Below are 21,495 nucleotides of genomic sequence, written 5' to 3'. Positions count from 1 at the left end.
GGCGGCGTTCGAAGGCAGGTTTGGCGCGGGGCGGCGATTGGCTGCGCGGGCGCAGCGCGAGCCCGGGCCCGGGGCGGAGGGAGGGAGGGAAGGGCGGGGGGCGCGCGCGGGGTGACGCCGCCGCCGCCGACACAAGGGGGACGCGGGCGGGCGGCGCGCGGGGCCCAGGGCGGCACCGGCGGGAGCGGCACCGGGACGGGGGCGGCGGCGGCGGCGGCTCCTCCTCGGCGGCCCCGGCGGCCGCTCCGTCCCTCGCCCCCGCGGCACCTCCCCATTCCCCTCCCTCGGCCCGCCCGTGTCCGCCCCGCCGGATGGCGGCGGCGGGCGCGGCGGCCGCCCCGGCGCTTTATGCCTGCACCAAGTGCAATCAGCGGTACCCGTTCGAGGAGCTCTCCCAGGGCCAGCAGCTGTGCAAGGTGCGGCGGCGGCGGGGCGGCCCCGGCCGGGGCTGTTGGCGGGGCGGCGGGCGGGGGCGGAGCGCGGGCCGGGGCTCGGCCGGGCAGTAACGCGGCGCTTCTCCCGCAGGAGTGCCGCATCGCCCACCCCATCGTGAAGTGCACCTACTGCCGCTCCGAGTTCCAGCAGGAGAGGTACGGCGAGCGTCTGCACGGGGGAGAGCGCGGTGCCGGGAGCTGGGCCTGGCTGGTCCGGAGAAGAGCGGGCTTGAGAGGGGATCTCATCAATGCGTATAAATATCTCCGAGGCGGGTGCCAAGAGGGTGGTGCCAGGCTCTTTTCAGTGGTGTCCAGCGACAGGACGAGGAGCCGTGGCCATAAACTAAAACACAAGAAGTTTCACCTCCACAGGAGGAAGAACTTATTTACACTGAGGGTGGCAGAGCACTGAACAGGCTGCCCGGGGAGTAGATGGGGTCTCCCTCTCTGGAGACATTCACGATCCGCCTGGACACGTTCCTGTGTCACCTGCTCAAGGTGACTCTGCCTTGGCAGCGGAATTGAACGGGACATTCCTTCCAACCCAACTCTTCTCTGATTCTGTTTGCAAGTAGTTGCATGCGGAAGAATGTCAAAGTGCGTGTTTGTCACCAAATTCAATGTTGTGCCATTTTATCTCTTTAGCAAAACCAACACGATATGCAAGAAATGCGCCCAAAACGTGAAGCAGTTTGGAACGGTGAGTAGTCGCTTGGTTCTTAATGCTGAAGCTGAGCTTGTTTGTGCTTCAAAATTGAAAACAAAGTTCTCCAGCAACTAATCTTCTTATTTTCTTTTGAGAAGAAAAAAAGCAAAAAACAAACCCACATGATAGATTGCCATACAGATAGGTGGTGGAAAAGACTGACATCTCTCGATTTCCTCTGTGGGTTACCATTTCTTTTCCCAAATTGAAACCCATTTGGGTTAACAGTTAAGAATAATTTCAGTATAGCTATTTGTGACAAAGCAATGTTAATTCATGCCACACACGTAAAGTTTTTCCCTGCGTATTCTCATAAGCACGTGCTTCATGACAGGAAGACCAGTAGCTCTCACTGTTCTTAACAAGCAGTAAATGTGAAAATCTAGTAATATCACATACTTTATATTATAGCAGTCTAAAAAAATGCATGTTAATCGTGTTAAGCTAATAAGCAGAAATATTATCTGCATTCATGTTACATTGGATTTTCTCATGTTGAATTTTAGCTTCAGTTCTGTTGGAAAAACGAGTTTTTCTGTTATGGGAATGCACACATTGTATCTGAGCTGCCCTGCAGATACAAGTCTTTAGGAGGTATCAAGATAATTTGTTGCAAAACAAAGAGGCATAACTTCCCTGTACTTGACATAAACCATATTAGCTGAACATATTACTTGAAATTCAACTTATTTAAGAAACGTAATAGCTGTTGGTATGTAGTCAGGCACTTTGTGAATGTTTAAGCTGAACAAAGAATTGCTTTCAAAAGCTTAAAATGCAGCAAAATGAATTGCAGGACAGAGCCAGCAATGATTTTATCTGTAGTTCATCAAAAAACAGAACTGCACTGAAGATAATCAGCCACTTCGAACCTACGAAAACTGACATCAATTTTACTTTTCAGCACTGTATTAGTTTAGTTGAGCGTATGATATAAAAGTTGATAACCTGACCTGATAGCTCAGATCAGATAGATCTGAACTTCGGTTTTGTTTGGTGGTGGGGCTTTTTTGTTTGTTTTTTTGAGTTTCCTGAAGAATTGCAGGGATTAGGATACTAATCTTGGAACTGTTGGGTTATTGAATCCCTGAGCTGTGCAAAGGAGAAGGATGTCATCAGAAACTTCCAGTCTGAAAAATCACTTGGTTACTCTTCTTTTAAAGTTCTCTAAGTAATTTCTTAAGCAGTGTAGTACAACTGAGAGAAAATGTCAACATATTTAAAAAAACAAAAAGCAGTAGGTGTAGAATTTAGTAACCAGATAGATGTGTGTGTTTCTTTTATTGTGTCTGGGTTTTCATGGAAAGTCCAGGCTGGTTTTAACCCCTGAAGAAGCATCATCTTAGAGGAAAAGTTTAGTACTGAATATAAAAGTGGTAGGAAAAAAATTCTTTAAGGTAGGTTATTTGAAGCTCTACTAGTTTCAAAGCATCATTGTGTGAATTGAAATACCTGTGTTCATTACTGAAAATACAAATGTACTGACTTCAGTTCAACTTTTTTTTTTCAGCCCAAGCCTTGTCAGTATTGTAACATCATTGCAGCATTTATTGGCACAAAATGCCAGCGTTGCACCAACTCAGAGAAGAAGTATGGCCCGCCTCAGACGTGTGAGCAGTGTAAACAGCAATGTGCTTTTGATCGAAAAGAGGAGGGAAGAAGGAAGGTAGACTTTGTTCCACATCTCTCATGGCTTAGGCTGACAGTAGTGTTCCTCCTTCAGAGGAAGAAGATTAACAGGAATGTATCATAAGTTCTGTAATGCCAGATTAAAGTTGCTGCTTCTCTGCTTTACAATATTTGAATTAAGTTTTGTAACTTGCAATTGTTACTTTAGCTCCTGAGCTAATTTTTAATTAAATTACTCTTTCTAAAAATAGGCATAAGTGTTAACAGACAGTTGTAGCTGGGGAAGAGATGCTAAGCAGCTCAACACTTCCTCATGTTTTTATATTTATTTAACTTCTATTTTCCTATCAATTGTATTTCATGTATGTTCATAACTCGAATCTGTTACTTTACCTCTTCTTATTTGCCTGCCTTGCCTTTAAGTAGAGCACAAGAGAGGTAGACTGCTCTGAGCAGCCCTTTGTGTTCTGTTTTGTTAAATAGCTTTGGTGAGTGCCACTTTCGTATTCCAGAAGGTGCTGAGAAAATTGCCTCAAAAGCCTCTTGACTGAACACAAGCATAATGTTGTTTTTACAGAAGAATTTACTTGGTACAGCTAACATGTCGACTGGACATCTTGATTCTGCCTGCAGCATGATGGGTTGAGAGAGGGCACATGATGTCTATACTGAAAAAGCCTCGTCCTTTTAAAAAGTTATTGTTATTTCTGTGATGTAGAGCAGGTGCAAAAATTGCTAGGACTCTTTGTAGGATAACTTTAAATGACAAGTGGAATAAGGTTCACTTCACTAAAAGAAACTTACATATATATATATCGGTGATACAATAGCAATGTTTCATACCAAAGATGTCTGGTTTTCCCAAAGATAATGGATGAAGTGAAGTAAAATCTCCTTGCAAATATTGAGTACATTTCTCTAGTGCAATGTGCTTGGAAACAAAACCATTTATATGAGTTATTTCTCAAAAGGTTGATGGAAAGTTGTTGTGTTGGCTCTGCACGCTATCCTACAAGAGAGTGCTACAGAAGACAAAAGAACAGAGGAAGAGCCTGGGATCTTCACATTCCAACTCCTCATCCTCATCTCTTACCGAGAAAGACCAGCATCATTCAAAACACCACCACCATCACCACCACCATCATCGTCACAGCAGCAGTCATCATAAGTAAGTGTTTCAAAAATTGAAGTAGTTGTTGGTAGCTCTTCATCTTCTGTGTTCTGTTTTTACTGAGACAGTAAGAAAAGCTAATTAAAACGTGGTGTAAAAAGCAGTAGGAGAGCATTGCTTTTCATGGTCTGTCAAAATCCTTGGATTCTTAGAGTTTGAATGAAGGTGGTTCATTAAAAAAAAAGAATTCTTGGTGATTATCAAACTAGTTGATGTTAAAATTGGTAACAAGTCTGGGAAAAAGGCTCATGGAATGGCTACAGAAACAATTTACTTGAGGGTAAACTTGTATTTGGGTTTCTACATGGTAGCTGCTGTGTGGTAACTGCTATTTTACATCCATTTGCCAAAGGTGTGTATTAGTGAGAATCTTCATCCTGACTTGCTTCACCCTGACGTATTTGTGTACAAATACTCACAGTTAAGAGGAGAAGCAATATGGGATTACCTTCAGTCCAGGACCAGTTTGTGCCTCTTTGCTAGCTTTTACAATCCAGTCTTGCTGGAGTAGGCAGCTTGGGAGTGGCTGTGACACAGACATAGGGACATAAGACTGTCAGTTCAGTTGCTGTCGCTCTAATAACATTTCACATAGTTTTGTCCCATTTTCTGCAATTTTTCTCAACACATCATCTCTGGCCTTGGCATAAACAGCCTACCAAGCTTAATGTACCAAATGTCATAAACCCCAGAATTCATTTGGGATTTTGTGCTACTATAATAAGTCATGATTCTTATCTTCATTGATAGAGCTGTGGCAGCATAACTTGAGAACTACTTATTTTTTTGTGTCTGATAGTAAATACTATGTCTGCAATGGTAATGACCATGATCACAGACACATAGACACTTCCTTCTAAACGTCACATTTCTAGTGCTTATAATTTTTCATCTTGTCTGAAACTTGCCAGTCTAATTGTGACTTAAAGATAGAAGCAAACTAAGATGAAATTATATTGGTAATGAGTAAGAGAAAGGCCCCTGCTTTCACTTTAAAAAAGAGAAAAATAAGATTTGGTGTTTTAGGAATTCAAAGAAAAAAATTACTCTTGTCATGCATAGCGTTATTGTACTGTTCCTGTTCTTTCAAATCCCTGCTGAAAATTGAATTACAGAAGGTTAAATCTAATTTAATGCATTTGGCACAGGTACAGTAGGGATTAAATAAAAAAAAAATTAGCTCTTTACTACAGAACAGAGCTTCTGATATACTCAAGAGTTATAACAGTATGCATATCAATACAGATCACAATGTTCCTGGTTCCCCACCTTTTTTTTCTGTAGGCTACCAGAGGTCCATTGCTTCTGGTCCAATTAGTATGACTCTTTTTCCCTGTCCATTTCAGTTATTGTTAAGATCAGACAATAGAGACAATGAAGTAGAAATACAGATTCTTAGAACTATTTCACTCAGTGCAATCTTCTGCATTCTGCCATTCCTATATCAGTGTTCTTTATTAGTTGCTTTTGAATTGATTGAAAGCAGATGGTTGCACCTGAGAAGCAGATGTTTTCAAGGATCTAAAACTTTACTTTTGGGGCACCAAAGAGCACCACTTCAGGCGGTGTTTATATGGCAGTATGGGAATCCCAGGAGAGCTGCTTAAGACCAGGTAGCTGAGTACAGGATTTACAAGACAAAGTTCACAAAAATTGGGAGGTATCAGCAAAAAGGTTTAGCCATCAATCTTGAGGTCTACCTCTTGTGACTTGTAATAATGTAGATATTTAGCCAAGAAATACTTTTATTGCATCCTGACATACTAAATCATGGTCACGAACGTCGCTGTCCAGCTGAAAATTCATAAATGCTCGCTGTATTTAGGAAAAAAAAGGGGGGAGGGGGGGGATTTTTTTCTCAAGTACAGATACCATTCACATAAACTTAAAAACAATGACATATTTGATCACTGACCAAGTACATTTCACATATTTCAGAATCAGCAATCTGAGTCCAGAACAAGATCAGGGACTATGGAAACAGAGGTAAATATGACATCATTTATTAATTTTCCTTTAATTTATCTTGCGGTTTTCACTTGAAGAATTTCTTTTTTCTTGCATTTCTGGCTAGTCTCTAGCATTCCACCTAGGAGCATGAGTTAGTTTTTTTACATGTACCAAATGGTGATATTAGAGAGTTGCATAGTATGAGGCTTTAGGTTTACATTTTGTTTGATTTCAGCCATAAATCCTCTGCAGCTATTCAGAATGAAACTCCAAAGAAAAAACCCAAACTGGAATCCAAGCCATCAAATGGAGATAGGTAAAGTTGCATTTTTGTAAAGCTGAGCCATTTCAATCAAAGAGAGCACTGGTTTGTGGCCAGTTGCATTTCTTTGTCTGAAGAATGAGGGATGTGAAACTTGTGTCCTGCCAGATGGATTACTGGGTGGCATATGAGTTCTGTCAGTCAATTAAGTTACTTTATTAGCAGAAAACTAGCACTATTTTCCTGCTTTCAAGCTATTTGGGGAAAAATTAAACAAAGCTTACATACAACGTAACAGTTATCAACACAACTTTGTTCCCTCACATCAGGGAATTGGCTAGATGCAGAGCAGGTTCTACTCTGCTTTAAACTGACCCAGTATCTAGAGAATTCTTTTGAACCTTAAAAGTGGGAGAATGAATCTTTATTCTGTTTCTGGCCAAATGGTCAGAATAAAGTTAAAAGTGGCTGCTTCAGTCAAAAGGTATTTGTCCCCCTCAAAGCTAATACTGAATTATATTTCTGCAGGTGTATGTAATGTGTGCCATTAGTAAGGTAATTTGCCAGTTGCATCCATTTCTGTCAGGTACATACTTTTTTTGCATTAGTCCTTAAGGATGTTTATGGAATTATTAATTATCGAATTTGAATATTTTTTAAGTGTGTTTTTTTTTTCCTTTGATACTGTAAGTAACTATTGATTTTCATTTTTAGTAGCTCTATGAATCAGTCTGCAGACAGTGGAGGAACTGACAACTTTGTCCTCATAAGTCAGCTGAAAGAAGAAGTAATGTCACTTAAACGTCTTCTGCAGCAAAGAGATCAGACTATTTTAGAGAAAGATAAAAAGGTAAAAATTACACCTGCTTAATAAGAACGTTAAAATTTTGTTTTCTCTTCTGTAGTCTCCTAAAAATGTCAAAACAATAAGATAAAACAAAGGCAGATACAATTGTTTTATATAGCAGCTAATCAGATCTTAACATTTAAAGGAAAACTTTTGGACTCTTGTGTCATGAATATATTTTGTCTCTTAAGTCAAAGAATAATTCATTGTGCCTCACTTCAGCCATGAAGAAGTTAGCCTTTTACTCAGGCTGCCTGCCACAAGTCATGGATAAAGTGCCAGACACTGGTTTGCATATTTTACCTGCTCTTAATTGAGTCATGGTAAAGAGTAGTAACCATTCTGAGTTTAGTGTAGTTTTTATTTACTTTTAAACTAAAGCAACTCTAGCCATAATAAATTGATGTCCAAATTTACATTTGCAGTGTATAAAAATTAAGTGGTTTGTTTTTATAGATTGGTAAGCAAGTGTACTGTGGGTTGTCAAGTCTTTGTGGGTAGTCAGAGACTAGCAGAAAAGCTTGGATTAAGTGGCTGTCAGTCAACAAAAGTTAAGTGAAATCACCAGGCCCAAGCGGCTGCTGCAAAACTCTTACAGAAGATTCACCTTTCCAACAAACTAATGACTAACAAGAAAAGAGAAATAACAACAAATACACACTTTGATTTGCATTTACTTTATTCATCTGCCATCTGATTAACTAGATGCTTTTAGGACATGGTGAGAGTGGCTCTAGAATGTCTGTTCAGCACTGAGTAGGTTATGGAATTGTATTCCAAACAAATTTATTATATTTTCAAGTAAAATTTTGATTGTGAATGCATGGTGGCCTACCAAACATTGATGATTAAGAAAGACTCATTCATACTGAAAGGAAAATGATTCCACTTTTAAACCACAGCTCAGTATCTTCATTTCTACACACAGTTGTCTTTTGTGAAGGATATTGAACCTATTTTTATTTATGTCACTGTTAAAATATACCTAGGGTTGGAAGTACTTGCTATTTCAAGCCTTTAAGTGTTCAATGTGAAAGAGCTGAATAGTCTGTCATGGATTCTCTTTAGGTATTTTCTTCAAAAGATGGATGTTAGGCCCTGATCGCTCCCTCATAAAGTCAGGAGAAGATCATGAGCCAGCAGGAAATTCTCTTATCTCTTTTTTATTTTTAATCTACTAGGCAAAGCTAACAAAAGTGGTAGGTAAGGAAATGTCACCTACTTCTGCATAACCACTGCAGTGACTGCTTTGTGCATTTTGAGGCTAGGGAGAGCATCTAGTAATTTTAATATCCCCACTGCTAAAATTATTTGACTTCAGAGTTCTTTGAACTTAGTCTCCTTCAGGCATGAAGTCCTCACTTTCAGAATGTCACTTATTTTTTCAGCTGCTGCAGGGAAGAGAAAAGCTGAACATATTATACAGTGTTTGCATAGCAGAAAAAAAATTACAACAAATGAACGTACTGCAGATTTTTTTTCAATTTTGAGACAGTAAATTTGAAGATTTGTACTGAGTGGAAAGCCTGAGCCAGATTCCTGTTAAGGTCCTGTGAAAGGACAGCATTCAAACAGTTTTGGATGCTCCATAGGTAAAACCTCTGAATTGTATAGCACGGCAACAAAAACAGCTCAGTACACCAGCTTTACAGATAATACTCATTCATCACTTTCTGTTACGAGTCAGGGTATCACCATGTCGTTATCAGTGATTATTGTTTGCAGTACTGGCCTTGTTTGTCTTTCCGCACAAAATGGTAGCGAGAAACCACAACATTACCGTGGGGCCCTGAGACTTCATTGTTAGGAGAGGACCACAGTTTGCTGAATGTTCACAGGTAGTGTGTGTGTTCATCTAGTTGCATACTTCACTGTGGTGCAACACTACCACTAGTTGTTTTTTTTATATTTAGTGTGACATATGTGGGTTTGCACTGGACGCCCCATAGTCTACAACAGCCCTAAGTGCATGCGTTAAACAGCAGTGTGTGTTCAGTGAGTTATGTGCCATTGTAGCAACATGCCTGCACTTGACCATTTGATTGACTGTGTTTTGAACAATATCTGTTTCACTACGTGTGATTTGACACATACTAAGGTTGGCAATAGCAGTGTTGGTAGTCACTTTAGGAGGGTATCCTCTGGTTTGTTATGGCCGGCACTTTTGCTGGGAAAGAGGCTTCATTACCAGTAAGTCTGGAATGTATACATTGTATATATTTATCCTGCTTAGGACAAAATGTAGCATAAAAGGACACAAAAGAATACTTTTAATTGTCTTTGTAGGGAAGATTTTTTTGAGTGTTACTACACCATATAACTGAGAGATGTAGCTGAAGATTGTGATGAGCATCTCACAGCTGAAAGAACAGCAATTATAAATCATCAGTCTTGTATTTAGATTTTTTTGTTGTTGAGGTTTAGCCTTTTTTATACAAAATCCTGAGCAAATAGCATGGTTATGTGACTACAGTTCCTTTCTCCGTATAAAGTAGGTATACAGACTTTTCAAACTGCTTCTCAAGTGCTGAGCTGGCAATACTGCAACAGTAGATAAATATCGTGTTTCCTGACATTCCTGAGCCTTTGCTAAAGATTTCACGTATTGACTAGAAGATGTATCCTGTTGCAGTTCAAGGAATCTTCATAGAATCTGTGCTTTTCAGTTGACAGAATTGAAGGCAGACTTTCAGTACCAAGAGTCTAACTTGAGGACAAAGATGAACAGTATGGAGAAAGCTCACAAGGAAACTGTGGAACAGTTGCAGGTGCGTAATTGTTTCTCAGTACTTGGGAAATACTTCAGATGGAATCATATATTCAGGCTGTTCGCTCAGCTTGTCTGCTCAGGATTGTTCACTCCAATACAGTAGTGACAAGTTCATGAGTGGTCATTGCCATGCTTAACTTTGGATGCATTGTACAGCAGTTCTGCAGTCAACAGTCTCCATGAGAGTCAAACTCACTCTCTTAACTTTAGAGGGTAAAGCCTCACCTCAATGCTTTCTCAAAGTTTATTCTTTGTGTCTGTTCTCTGACAATTTATCATTTGTCATTTGGCTATGGATCTCACTTAAGGACTCAGCATGAACACAATGACAGCTAGATGTGTTGTGTTAAAGATGCTTTGTCAGGAAGAAAGTCTGAATTAATTTCCTTATAAATCACAGACTGAACAGACACTTGATGCCATAGTGGATATATTGAATTTTTCAATATGGGGAATGTGGTTACCTTCTCTGTTGAAGACAGAACATGCATGTCAAACAACATATACAGATCTTTGAAAAGTGGTTATTACCTTCTCTGAATGTCCTTAGCATGTACATTTTGAGATTTTGTTCATAAATGCAAAGTGCTTGACACTATTTCAGTAACTGATACTTTTTAAATCTGTATTGCAGGCCAAAAACAGAGAACTGCTCAAACAGGTCGCAGCACTGTCAAAGGGTAAAAAGTTTGATAAGAGCGGGAGTATCCTCACATCTCCTTGAGGAACTGGTTCTTGGTGGGGTTTGCTACTCAATGTGCATTTGAGTAATTCTGTGAAGCCCTTAAAATCCTGTGTAGTGGAAAAAAAATATTTTTGCACACCAGATTAGTTGGCACGTTTCCTACATGTTTTTATAATTAATAAGCAGCATTTTTTAGTTACTGTTCAGATGAAATACTTCAACTGGCTTGAAGAATGTTTTTATTTTTTTGATATTGGAAACCTTTTGCCAGCAATAGTATTAAACAATTGCATAGAGAACATAGCAGTGCTCTCTCTGAAAGGACAACATGCAATAACAAACTAGGTGTACTTTTTACAAAGTAGCAAATGAGTCTTTTAAACTACACTGATGTCAGCCAAAAGTTTATGAATCTGCAGTGACACTGAACACTGGTTTCTGGCAACTGTTCTTTTACTTTGTATGAAAATATAAATTTGGAATGGAAATCATGGTGCTCCCAAGTGGAACTAAAAAGAGGCATATATGTATGTGTAAATACGACTGTAACGGTTATATTCTTAGTTATAACAAGTAATTAGTGTTTTACATTCTTGTGTTAGGGACTGACTGAAAGATTATCTATTGTACAGTAACAGAGACGGTGTGGTTTTTGTAAGATTTACTGTAGACTTTTCTTGCAAGTGCCTTTCTCCAACTGTTTATTTATAGGAATGTTGGTATTTTGTACATAAGGTTTTTATGTTTTAAAATCATGTTTAATAAATGTTTTATGTAAATACATGTGTACAGAGGAATCTGAAACAAAGATCAAAGTGGCTAGTGCAGTGCTAGAGGCAGCATTAAGAGCTGGCTAGCTCATTGATGGACAGTGAGTATTGGCTTTAGATAACCTTTGTAGCTTGTGTCTGTAAGGTGTAGAATTTTCTTAGTGCTGCTTATGCCAAATACTTCCTGAACAAAAAACAAAATGTTTTTTTACCACACTGGAGTTTCGTGGTTTGTTTATATATTTTTCCCATTTGGCACAGCACTAATTTTAATTCCATAGCAGACGTTGTACACCAATGTTACTCACTTAGCTAGGGATACACGCTCAAAGTTTTAAATGCATTTATTTCCCATTGTCTGATTTAACGTACTTGGTTGTACCTTATGGTGATTCTTCTTAATGAATTGCAAGATTCTCATCCCCCACTGAAGATACACAACGAGAAAAGAGTAGCCAAAACTAATGGTCTTAAAATTAATCAAGGGAATGGATGTGGTGTCATAGGCTGGGTTTTAATGTTTTGGGTGGATTTTCATTTTAATTACATCAGTTTAAGTTTAGCTCTGCTCCAAAAGGACATGAGTCTTATTCAGAAATTTCTATTAAACAATAATTTAGTATACCCCAAGGTATCTGTTCAGGAAGGTAAGTTATGAATCAGCATAAAAAGAAGTTGACTTACATGGGTAAAGGTTTAAGTCTGCTCTAGATACTAACTGGTAACAGGGTCGCTGTTGATATTTCGGCAAGCTTAATTGTGTAGAAACAGCTACACATTTTTAATTTAGGAACGAAAGTCTATAGACCTTGGGCTGTTCACCCAGGTACTGAACTATAAACACCTTCTCAATAGTTCAAATGAGTTCCAGCAGTGACAGACTATTGAAAAACATGAAAAGCTTGAGCTGTCTTGTTTCATATCATATATGTGTATTTTTATACCCTAAAATCAACTTCATACGTTTATACAAGTTCCTCCTTAAACATATTAAACTAGGGTAGGGAATGCTGCTGTCTTTGGGGTTGTTACAATGTTTTTAGTATACAAATTTATGACTTTTATTAATTAAGAATTAGTATTTGGGTCTTTTTTTTTCCAGTTTGACGGTGACCCATATTCAATGAAATGAGTTTTAAAATACAAAAATGCATAGCGAAATTAAATATTTGAATTAAGATTACCTAATTATATCAGTTCAAGCTGCAGTCAGGACATTTTAAAGAAACAAACAGAAGTTCTGTATCAGAAGTAATTGACTTTATAAATCCCAGTGTGAAGAATTTTTAGGGGTTTCACAGTATTTAGTTCTAATTAAATACCTGTGAGTTTTCTTACATAATCTTAATTTTAACATTAATTTTTAAAAGTTCTTAACTAGCCAACTGAATCCCAGTCCTGAGAATCGTGTCCCGGAGCTGTAGATTATTGAAATTATAAACTGATGTTCTTTAAACGTGGATCTGCAAGGAGATTGTTGTACTGTATTGTGCTTTTTAGCCTGTTTCCAGATGTTGATTAGCATTGACCAGTAATGGCCATTTTGGCTCAAGTTCTGTATTTTAAGCCTGTGAATATTGCGGCCCCCTTTTAGGTAGTTTGTCCAAATCCACGTTCTGCAGTGAAGCTGTTCAGCTGTCCACATGTATAGATTACTGAAATACTGTACTGGCACACATCTGGCCATTGACATTTTGTACCTTTTCTAAATCCAATGTTTCACAATAAAATCTTGTCAAAACATTCATCTGTCCTTTAAAAATTATTCAAAAACTCCGTATTTTGTGTTAATCTTTCATGTTATATCACTCAATAAAACTCTATGGCCAAAAATTTGGCAGAATTTAATATTTCAATATCTATTAGGATTAGACACCTTGGGCTGTCTACAGATTGTAACAAGCTAGAGCAGCAGATTACTTTGTCTCATGAAAATATTTTTGTTTTCTACAACAGATTTATAATACATAGAAATATTTTCCTATTGAGAAGAAAAACAGATGAAGTGGCATTGACAGTTTCTTTGTTCCTCTTGTTGTGTCAGGAGGAGTTAGGTGCCCACACCAGCATCCTGCTGGCTGTCAGTCACACTGGCTCCTAGTGTTCAGAGTGCTGATGCTGCAAACTGTAAAATCTCATTTTATATTTTTCTCAGCAATCAAACTTTGTTGTTCCACAATCCACAAGAATACTTCTCATTCAAGAATTAAAGTTCAAAATGAGGAGGAAAAAAAAAAAAAAAATTCCAACAAGAGAATCAGATTCTGCATCTAACTGGTCGAGGCAGTTACTAAGAGGGGGAGAATCTTTGAGTTTTAGAGCATCTCAAAACTGTTGATACTTTAGGTATAGTAATGAACAATATGCTATTCCAATACTGGATTATTGTTAGAGTAATCTATTGCAAACTTGCAACAGCAGCTTTGAAGCCATTTATTTTTAAAGCTGAGAGGAATTCACGACTAGGTGTGCTGTACTTATTTTAGGTGTGGCTTCCATGTGACACATGCAAAATGTATGTAACTGGCCACGTAACCAATTGACTCCTGAAAAGAGATTTGAATCACTTGCAACAAATTTCCTCAAAGAAGATTTAAAATTGATATAACCTGTGTATAGGCATTCAGGCAGTTCTTAATGGTCTTTAGACCTTCAAACGTTCAGAGTCCACACTGATTTTTATGAAAACACTGATGTTTATGATTATGAACTTTTTGAAGTTATAAGCTTTTGAAATGGAATAGAAGCTTTTTGTGTAAATTTTACTCATTCAAATGATTACAAAAATATTGGTACTGCAATAGAAGATGCATTTTCTGATATGCTATGTGCAATTGCTTTAGCTTTCCTCATGGGAGAGATACTGATACATGAAATTATTTCTGTTGAATCCCACAGAAGAAGTAGGGGGTGTCAGACAAGGGGATTATTGAGATGAAAGAAGATGGGTTTTGCTGCTCCTGGAAAATGGAGGAGGGTAATGGAGGTGTCAGGGCTAATGGGAAGGGAGACCTCTGAGATACCATGTTACTGGTTTATGCAGTGTACTGAATCACACAGCTGGGTTTTTTTAAGAGATACATATTTTCTCTATCAGTAAAATGCAACATTGCCTAAGGGAGATAGATTTTTGTTTTTGCTGGGGTTTGTTTTTAGCAATACTAGAGTCCAGATTTTAGAAATTAACAGAATAAACCACTTGATTAAATTGAAATACAAAGCCGTAGAATGTAACATCCGCCTTATAAGCAGTTAGTCAAAACTGTGTAAGTAGAAAAAAAAAACAGGTAAAACTGCAACAGACCACTGCATACCTCCAGCTGGGTAATGGTGCAAGTTTCACTATATGACTCCAAGTGACAATCTCTCTATTCTTACACATTAGACAGAAATTGTCCCTGAAGGTACGTCACTCAGCAGCACATGAATCATTGACATTTTCCCTTGCTTTAACCTAAACAGAAAACAAGTCTGGATTTGTCTGTTTGCCTTTGAAAATGTTCATTGTAGTACACTGGCACTGTTCTAACTGATCTGGTTGCTCCTGGCAATTTCTCTTCAGTATATCTCGTGGTGGGTAAAGTTAATTTTGCATCTTGACTGAAGGAAGTTTGCCGTGATGCTGATGTGCTAGGCAAGCCAGGGGAAAGTAGAGACTTGTTTGTGAAGTGTCCATTTTCCTTCTGCTGAAGGTTTCTGATTTTGGAGTACTTGGGTAAGTACATTCATTTTTAATTGTCAATTGGAAAACAGGCGTTCCAGCTTCTGGAGAATACTGAAGGCTAAAGTTAAACCCGCGTCACCGTTGCGTACAAAAGGTCAGTATTGGAGGTGTAAGCAGAAGGCTATTTTTACAGGGTCTTCCTTTGACTCCGGAAGGCTTGTGGACAAACAAAAATAGATTGGACTACCAAATAGGTGAGAGTTTAAACCCAGGTGATCTTATTGTGGGTTGGGTCAGAGGAATGTGATGTATTCCTCCTATGGCTTCTGTGGGTGTTAGATATTGCAAATTGATTTTTCTGAAACTGATTTTTACCTCCTATTGTAACACCTCTCCCACTTTTTCAGTACCTTAGAGCAATTTATTCTGAACTGAGTGCTGAAAACCCTAAGATGTTTTCCCTTATTTGAATCAACAGATAGATGTGTTTTGCTTTATTTCACTAAAAGGTGTAAAAGGTGTAAAGCATTCACAATTTGTCCTTCATCAGGTGCATCAACTCATGTCTTCAGTTTCATTTATAGAGGCTCCTTTGGAAACTTTACAACCTTCCAAAAAGGGAAAGAGCTGTAAAGCTGTATTTGCTGGAATAACTGAAACCACTGCTGAAAGGCAAATATATTAATTGAAGCTGACTCCTCTGAAGCAGTCTAGTGGTGCTCTTGCAACCTGTTGCAGTGCTGTAGTTGCAGAGCATGTTACAAAACACAACCAGGAACAGTAATTTCAATAATTCCTTCAAGAACTACGAGGATTTGCTTGCTGGTCACTTAAGTGACAGGATGCAGCATTCAGTAAGGTTACTGTATGCAAAAAGCCTTTATTGTACAATCGTGGAGTTCAAGTTGCAAAAGATCACAGAGATTCAATTAACCCAGCCCAGTCCACCCCCAATCCATGTCCCCAAGTACAAAATCCACACATTTTCTGAACACTTTCAGGGATGGTGATTCTACCACTTGCCTGGGTAGTGTGTTCCAATGCTTGGCAACCCTTTCCATAAGGAAATGTTTCTTGATAACCACTATAGACCTCCCTGGTGCAATTGGAGGCTATTTCCTTTTGTCCTATCACTTGTTATCTTGGAGAAGAGACTGACTCTCACCTCACTATCACCTCCTCTCAGGCAGTTGTAGAGAGCAACATTTCCCTGTCAATCCTCCTTTTCTCCAGGCTACAAACCCCCAGCTCCCTCAGCCAGCCCTCATCAGTTTTGTGCTCCAGACCCTTCCCCAGCTCCACTGCCCTTCTCTGGACACTCCAGCCCCTCAATGTCCTTCTTGAAATGAGGGGTCCAGAACTGAACACAGGATTTGAGGTGTGGCCCGAGCCGTGCCCAGTACAGGGGACAATCCTTGCCTGCTCCTGCTGGCCACACCATGGCTGATCCAGGCCAGGATGCCATCGGCCTTCTTGGCCACCTGGGCACTCTGCTGGCTCATATTCAGCTGCTGTTGTCCAGCACTCCCAGGCCTTTTCAGCTGTGACCCAAGTGCAGGACTGGTACCTGGCCTTGTTGAACCATGTATAATTGGCCTCAACCCATCAGTCCAGTCTGTTCAGCTCCCTCTGAGAACCCTTCCTGCCCTCCAGCACATCAACAATCGCACTCACTGTCACCTGCAAGCTGACTGAGGGCACTCAATCCCTTTCCCCAAACCATTGATAAAGACATTAACCAGGAGTGGCCCCAGTACTGATCCCTGGGGAACTCCACTTGTGACCAGCTGCCAGCTGGATGTAGCTGCATTCATCACCACTCTCTGAACTTGGCCATGCAGCCAGTTTTTATCCAGTGAGCAGTGTATCTGTCCAAGCCATGAGCAACCAACTTGCCCAGGAGAATGCTGTGAGAAATGGTGTAAAAGGTTTTACTGAATTCCGACAGACAATATCCACAGCCTTTCCCTTATCTGTTAAGTTGGTCCGCGTATAAGGAGATCAGGTTGGTCAAGCAGGACCTGCCTTTCCTAAATCCATGTTTGTTGGACCTGATCCCCTGGTTGTCCTGTGTGTGCCACATGATGCACACAGGATGATCTGCTCCATGACCTTCCCTATCACTGAGGTACCTTCCATGATGTCTGTGCACAAGGTGGCCTCCAACTATCTTATAACATCTGCAAAAGTGGAGTGAGCACTTGATACCTCCTCTTACTGGAATGGCATGATGGTATTTTGCATAAAAAAACAAATTGCCTTGTAAAATGCATTTGGGAATTATTTCTTCGTTCTTTCATTGAAGATACTTCAGTCTTTGACCAGTGATAAATACACTCTGGTTTTTAGGGTGTGATTAGTACAGTGGCTTTTTTTTTCTTAGTTTGCTCTAAAGGTAGTGGTATATAAAGAATTTTTTAAAGCAAGCACACTTTCGGATCATGTTTATCAAAACTGATGGAATGCATCCCTTCCCTTACTTTCTGATGCTAAATATATTAAAGGAAAATTGAGGTAAATAAGATGGCTGTCTACCTAAGATTAGCCACTAGATGCTGCTTAAACCCCACAGTGTATGGTTCTGCTCTCCGCGCAGCAGCCAGCATCCGCAGTGGATAGCTGTTCCTGTTCAAATACAGCACTGAGGCTAAAATGAGAATATCATAAATGCTGAATATAGCACTTTGGAATGCTTTTTCTACACGAGGATGACTGTGCAGTGGAACAAGTTGCCCAGCTGGTGGTGAAGTCTCCATCCATGGAGATACTCAAAAGCTACCCAGTCATGGTCCTGGGCAACTGGCTCCAGGTGGCCATGCTTGAACAACTGGGTTGGACCAGATGGCCTCCAGAGGATACTCCCAATATCAACTGTCCTGTAACTCTGAAATCTAAACAGGGTAATATTTTTTCCCCTTCATCTATTAAAATACAGTATTTCTAAACAGAAAAAAAAAAAAAAATAGGTAAGCAATGTTTTGATGTGTTCAGTTTTTTCCTTCACAGTGTTCAGTCCATTAGAATAGAACAGAAGAAAACCCCAACATTTCTTGTAACAGCCATTCACCTCCTAAGCAGAATGCTGCACTAGGGAACCATATAAAATTATACGTATGATTGTTACATAACCATCAAGATAGTTTGCTGACCTTGTTAAAGAAATAGCTTTGCATGAAGCATTTCTAAAAGCTATTTTTGATAGCAAATTTCAAGTAAACAGAGCAACGAGAAGTAACTTCCCATCTATTTGTTTTCTGTTAATCTGTTGCCGACATGATATAATTCTCATATTATGCAAAGTCAGAAACAAGTCTGTTTGAAAATAATAGTTCCCAAGAGTACTTATCTTGCTGCCCAGATCTCTAAAGCCCTTTTGCATAGTTTTGTTTTATGTTAAGCAACAGCATTCTAAGTCAGTTTGGTGTGAAGCATGTAGGAGCTCAAGAATATGTGTAGTGCTCCTTTCCCTTTATCCATGGGAAAAATACCTCTTACCTTTTGTTAAGTGGCTATGGTTGGAGTACAGTTATAGATCCCATTCAGTCTGAATCCTCTCTTGTCAGTGAAGTCCCAAGCGCTGTACTTCTACAACAACTTCTGTTTTCTTAAAACTGGGTTTGGATGTGTATCAAAATCCTAAGTCAAGAGTCAGAAAAGCTGTATTTTGGAACTGTTGGGGCTTGTTATGTATTTTTTGCACGGTATTTATATTATTATATATTTTTAGTTTATTAATTCAGTTGAAGAGCAGAGAAGCTCTTCACATCTTTCCTTGTGTCAGGAGAATAGTCCTCCACTTGAATAAGGAGAGTAACTTTCTTTTTGACTTGCTGTCATGAGGACAGGTGCATCTATTTCCCAGAAGAGTATCCTTGCAACAACTCACTGAATATTGCTCCTGATGCATACAGAAATCATAGCAAAAATCAGATACCATCTTAATCTATTCATAATTCTATCATAGTTTACATTGAGTAAACTAGGTGATAGTTTGGGGAAAAAAACATAAGCAATTGAGATAATTTTAAAAAGCAGTAAACATGAATTTTATAGTGATTCAGAATGCACTCATAAACTTGATTCTACTGTCAAGATTGCTATGAGGCTGATAAACGTGCTTCATCTTATAAAGACAAAAATGAGTATGCTTTAGAAAACAGAACAAAACCATACTTTTCATTCTTCGACTATAGTTAGGAACACAGATATTGATATATTATTTACCAAAATAGAATCGAGGTTATAAAAATAGTAATTTACGTAGTCTAAAAAATCTCTGCTTCTTAGAACATAAAAGAATTGTTTTGGTAGTTGACAGAAAAAAATTTCTTGAGAGATGAGTTTTCTTTTTAAACCAATTGGAAGTTTCCTCTAACCTAACTTCTGTTTCTTAAATTTTACTAGCATTGTAAGCATAATTGCATTTTCTGGCAAAAAGGTCCATAAATCGATCAATTTTATCACAATTTCTCTGATGGCTTTTCTTTGTTAGTACATTCATTGGCTTAGGATTTAAAGACTCTGCCCACAAGGATCAGTGTATTCAATGATTCTCCTAGCACTTCTATTCAATTAAACCACTTTGTTGCTAATTAGCACCATTGACTTTTCCTCTTTGCAGTAAGATTTGTTCTGCCGGCAGTCAATAAGTTAGTCACTGTACATCTGGGGGGGGGGGGGTGGGGAAAAGGACCATCATCTCCTTAATGTAAAATACGTTTCCCGCTGTTGTTCTAGTGCTATTTTTTACCAACAGTAAAAATGCCCAGTTTTTGGGTTCTGGCTCTAGTGAAAGAACTGTTCTGGCCCACCCTGGAGTGACTCTGTTCTCCAATTCATCCCACGCACTGGGATGGCTGAGGTCCAGCCCATGTCCACCTCCAACCATTCTCCAAGAGGCTGGCAGAGGTTGTGCACATCAAGCCACCACAGGTTACCGGGCAGTGGAGCATAGGTCCTCATGTCTGACAGCACTTCACAGCCCAGAAAGCTCGACACAGTGCTTCAGCAAGGGCTCCGTGTTCTTGAACGAGAGAGAGGGTGTTAGAATTGCTGGGTGCTCATCCTGCTGGGGATTTTCTCTCTGTCCCTTTGAAGGGGTGTTAGAAGGTGTGCTGCCAGCCTCACAGCAACCATTGCTGGTGGCCACTCAGAAGATGGAAGCCTTGGGAAGGAAAATATATGAGGCTCGCTGGAGAAGGAAGAGGCAATGCAGATGGCAGACCCCGGAAGGGTAGACCAAAACTTGCTCAAATTACACCTTTGTTAGCTTGTTTAAGATCAAGCTCAGATGTTTTCAATGACCAGTTCCACCAGAATGAGCATCTCCGACACTTTGGGCCGCTCACACTGCCCATGAGGGGGACAGTCAGTCTAGGCTTCCCATCAAGGCATCAGAGAGCAATTTCGAGTAAAAAAATGAAATTTCATTTTTTTGTCTTCTGGATAAGCATATTTTACATCATTGTATGTAAATGATGTCACTTCCTGACAGAGGAAGTGTGAATGATCTTAGAGTAACTTTTCCTAAAGAGGCCTCTTAGGGTTTTGCTGCACATTTTGGCCACATTTTTGCTGCCAATTGTGGCCAGAGTATGCTTATGTATACTACCTCCTGTATCAAAGTGGGAAATTCTTGCTTCTTTTCATTTCCCTAGACTTTCAAGATGCAATTGCGCTCATTGGTGCAATTTTGAGGCTTAAAGGCAGAATTCTATGCCCTGCTGACTCTACAATTATGTTGCTGAACAGACCTTACAGGAGAAAGTAAAGAAAGAAGATATAAGTAGCTCTAATTTACATAAAATATACATATAATCTCTATAAAACATAATTATGTACAATATAATATAATATTATACAATACAATGTGTTGTATAAAAATTTTTATTTAGAATATAAATATACTTTCATGCCTGTATAAAACACCTTGTTATTTGTCTTTTCTCTTGCCCAGTGCAAAGCTGATGGGATCAGTAGCATGGGTCCTAGTCATGCCTTCTATCCTTTTATAGACTCATTTTCTCTTAAAATCAGGGTGTCTTTTTCAGCCTACCTTGGATCAGTTGGTAGACATAAGTAAGATTGTTCTTTGGTTTGAAACATAAATGGGTGGAATAGGGAGTGGTTTGTGGTTTGGTTTTGAAGTTGTTGTTTTGGGTTTATTTTGTAAACACCTCTTTTCCAAATACAAACCTGTCATCCAATGCCAGGTCTCTGTTCTTTTGCATGGGTGGGAAGGGACTGCAACTTGTTTATTTCCCTGACCTTTCCAACAAACCTCACACTTATGACAGTTCCCACTCAGCACTTCCAACGCAATCCCTTGATAAGCCTCTCCAGGACACCTCCATCTCCATTTAGGGTGAAAGCTGGCAGACACTGGGAGGGCTGATATCCCGGTGCACCAGTGACTGCTTAGGTAAAGTGGCAAATACACATGTATAGCTTGTCTAAGAGAATGAACGCTTCTCAAATTAACATTTTACAGTCAGCAGCAGCCCAAACCAGTCTCAGAACTGTAGTATGTCAAAAAATTGATAAGACAACCCCCAAATGGAGGAGAGAATGCAGGTAACCACTCTGGCGCATGTAGTAAAGAGATTTC

At 39.5% G+C, this 21,495-nt stretch overlaps 1 protein-coding gene across 4 annotated transcripts; it reads left to right on the top strand.

Annotated features, from left to right (window-relative positions):
* The first annotated feature begins 291 nt into the window (after positions 1–291).
* Positions 292–12,967, top strand: FAM76B (family with sequence similarity 76 member B). 4 transcript variants are annotated; one of them, XM_040054588.1, is made up of 10 exons: positions 292–416; positions 526–590; positions 1,080–1,134; positions 2,651–2,806; positions 3,741–3,937; positions 5,879–5,926; positions 6,126–6,206; positions 6,870–7,002; positions 9,666–9,767; positions 10,404–12,967. In XM_040054588.1, exons 1-10 carry the CDS (start codon positions 312–314, stop codon positions 10,491–10,493), a joined length of 1,032 nt encoding a protein of 343 aa, XP_039910522.1. In that variant the 5' UTR covers positions 292–311; the 3' UTR covers positions 10,494–12,967. The 4 variants fall into 4 exon arrangements, with proteins under 4 accessions (XP_039910522.1, XP_039910521.1, XP_039910524.1 ...); XM_040054587.1 differs by having other exon boundaries at positions 6,867–7,002; XM_040054590.1 differs by lacking the exon at positions 6,126–6,206.
* The last annotated feature ends 8,528 nt before the right edge of the window (positions 12,968–21,495 follow it).

This window comes from Hirundo rustica, chromosome 2, assembly GCF_015227805.2.
Source record: "Hirundo rustica isolate bHirRus1 chromosome 2, bHirRus1.pri.v3, whole genome shotgun sequence".
Taxonomy (NCBI): domain Eukaryota; kingdom Metazoa; phylum Chordata; class Aves; order Passeriformes; family Hirundinidae; genus Hirundo; species Hirundo rustica.
Note: the sequence above shows the minus strand (reverse complement) of the source record. Positions and strands in the feature narration are given on the sequence as shown.

What these genes read in the sequence shown, in the direction of transcription:
- FAM76B (XM_040054587.1), top strand. Translation starts at nt 312, where the DNA reads ATGGCGGCGGCGGGCGCGGCGGCCGCCCCGGCGCTTTATGCCTGCACC. An exon ending in ACGTGAAGCAGTTTGGAACG is followed by an intron (nt 1,135 to 2,650) that starts GTGAGTAGTCGC and finishes TTTTTTTTTCAG; the next exon opens with CCCAAGCCTTGTCAGTATTG. An exon ending in AAGCCATCAAATGGAGATAG is followed by an intron (nt 6,207 to 6,866) that starts GTAAAGTTGCAT and finishes TTTCATTTTTAG; the next exon opens with TAGCTCTATGAATCAGTCTG.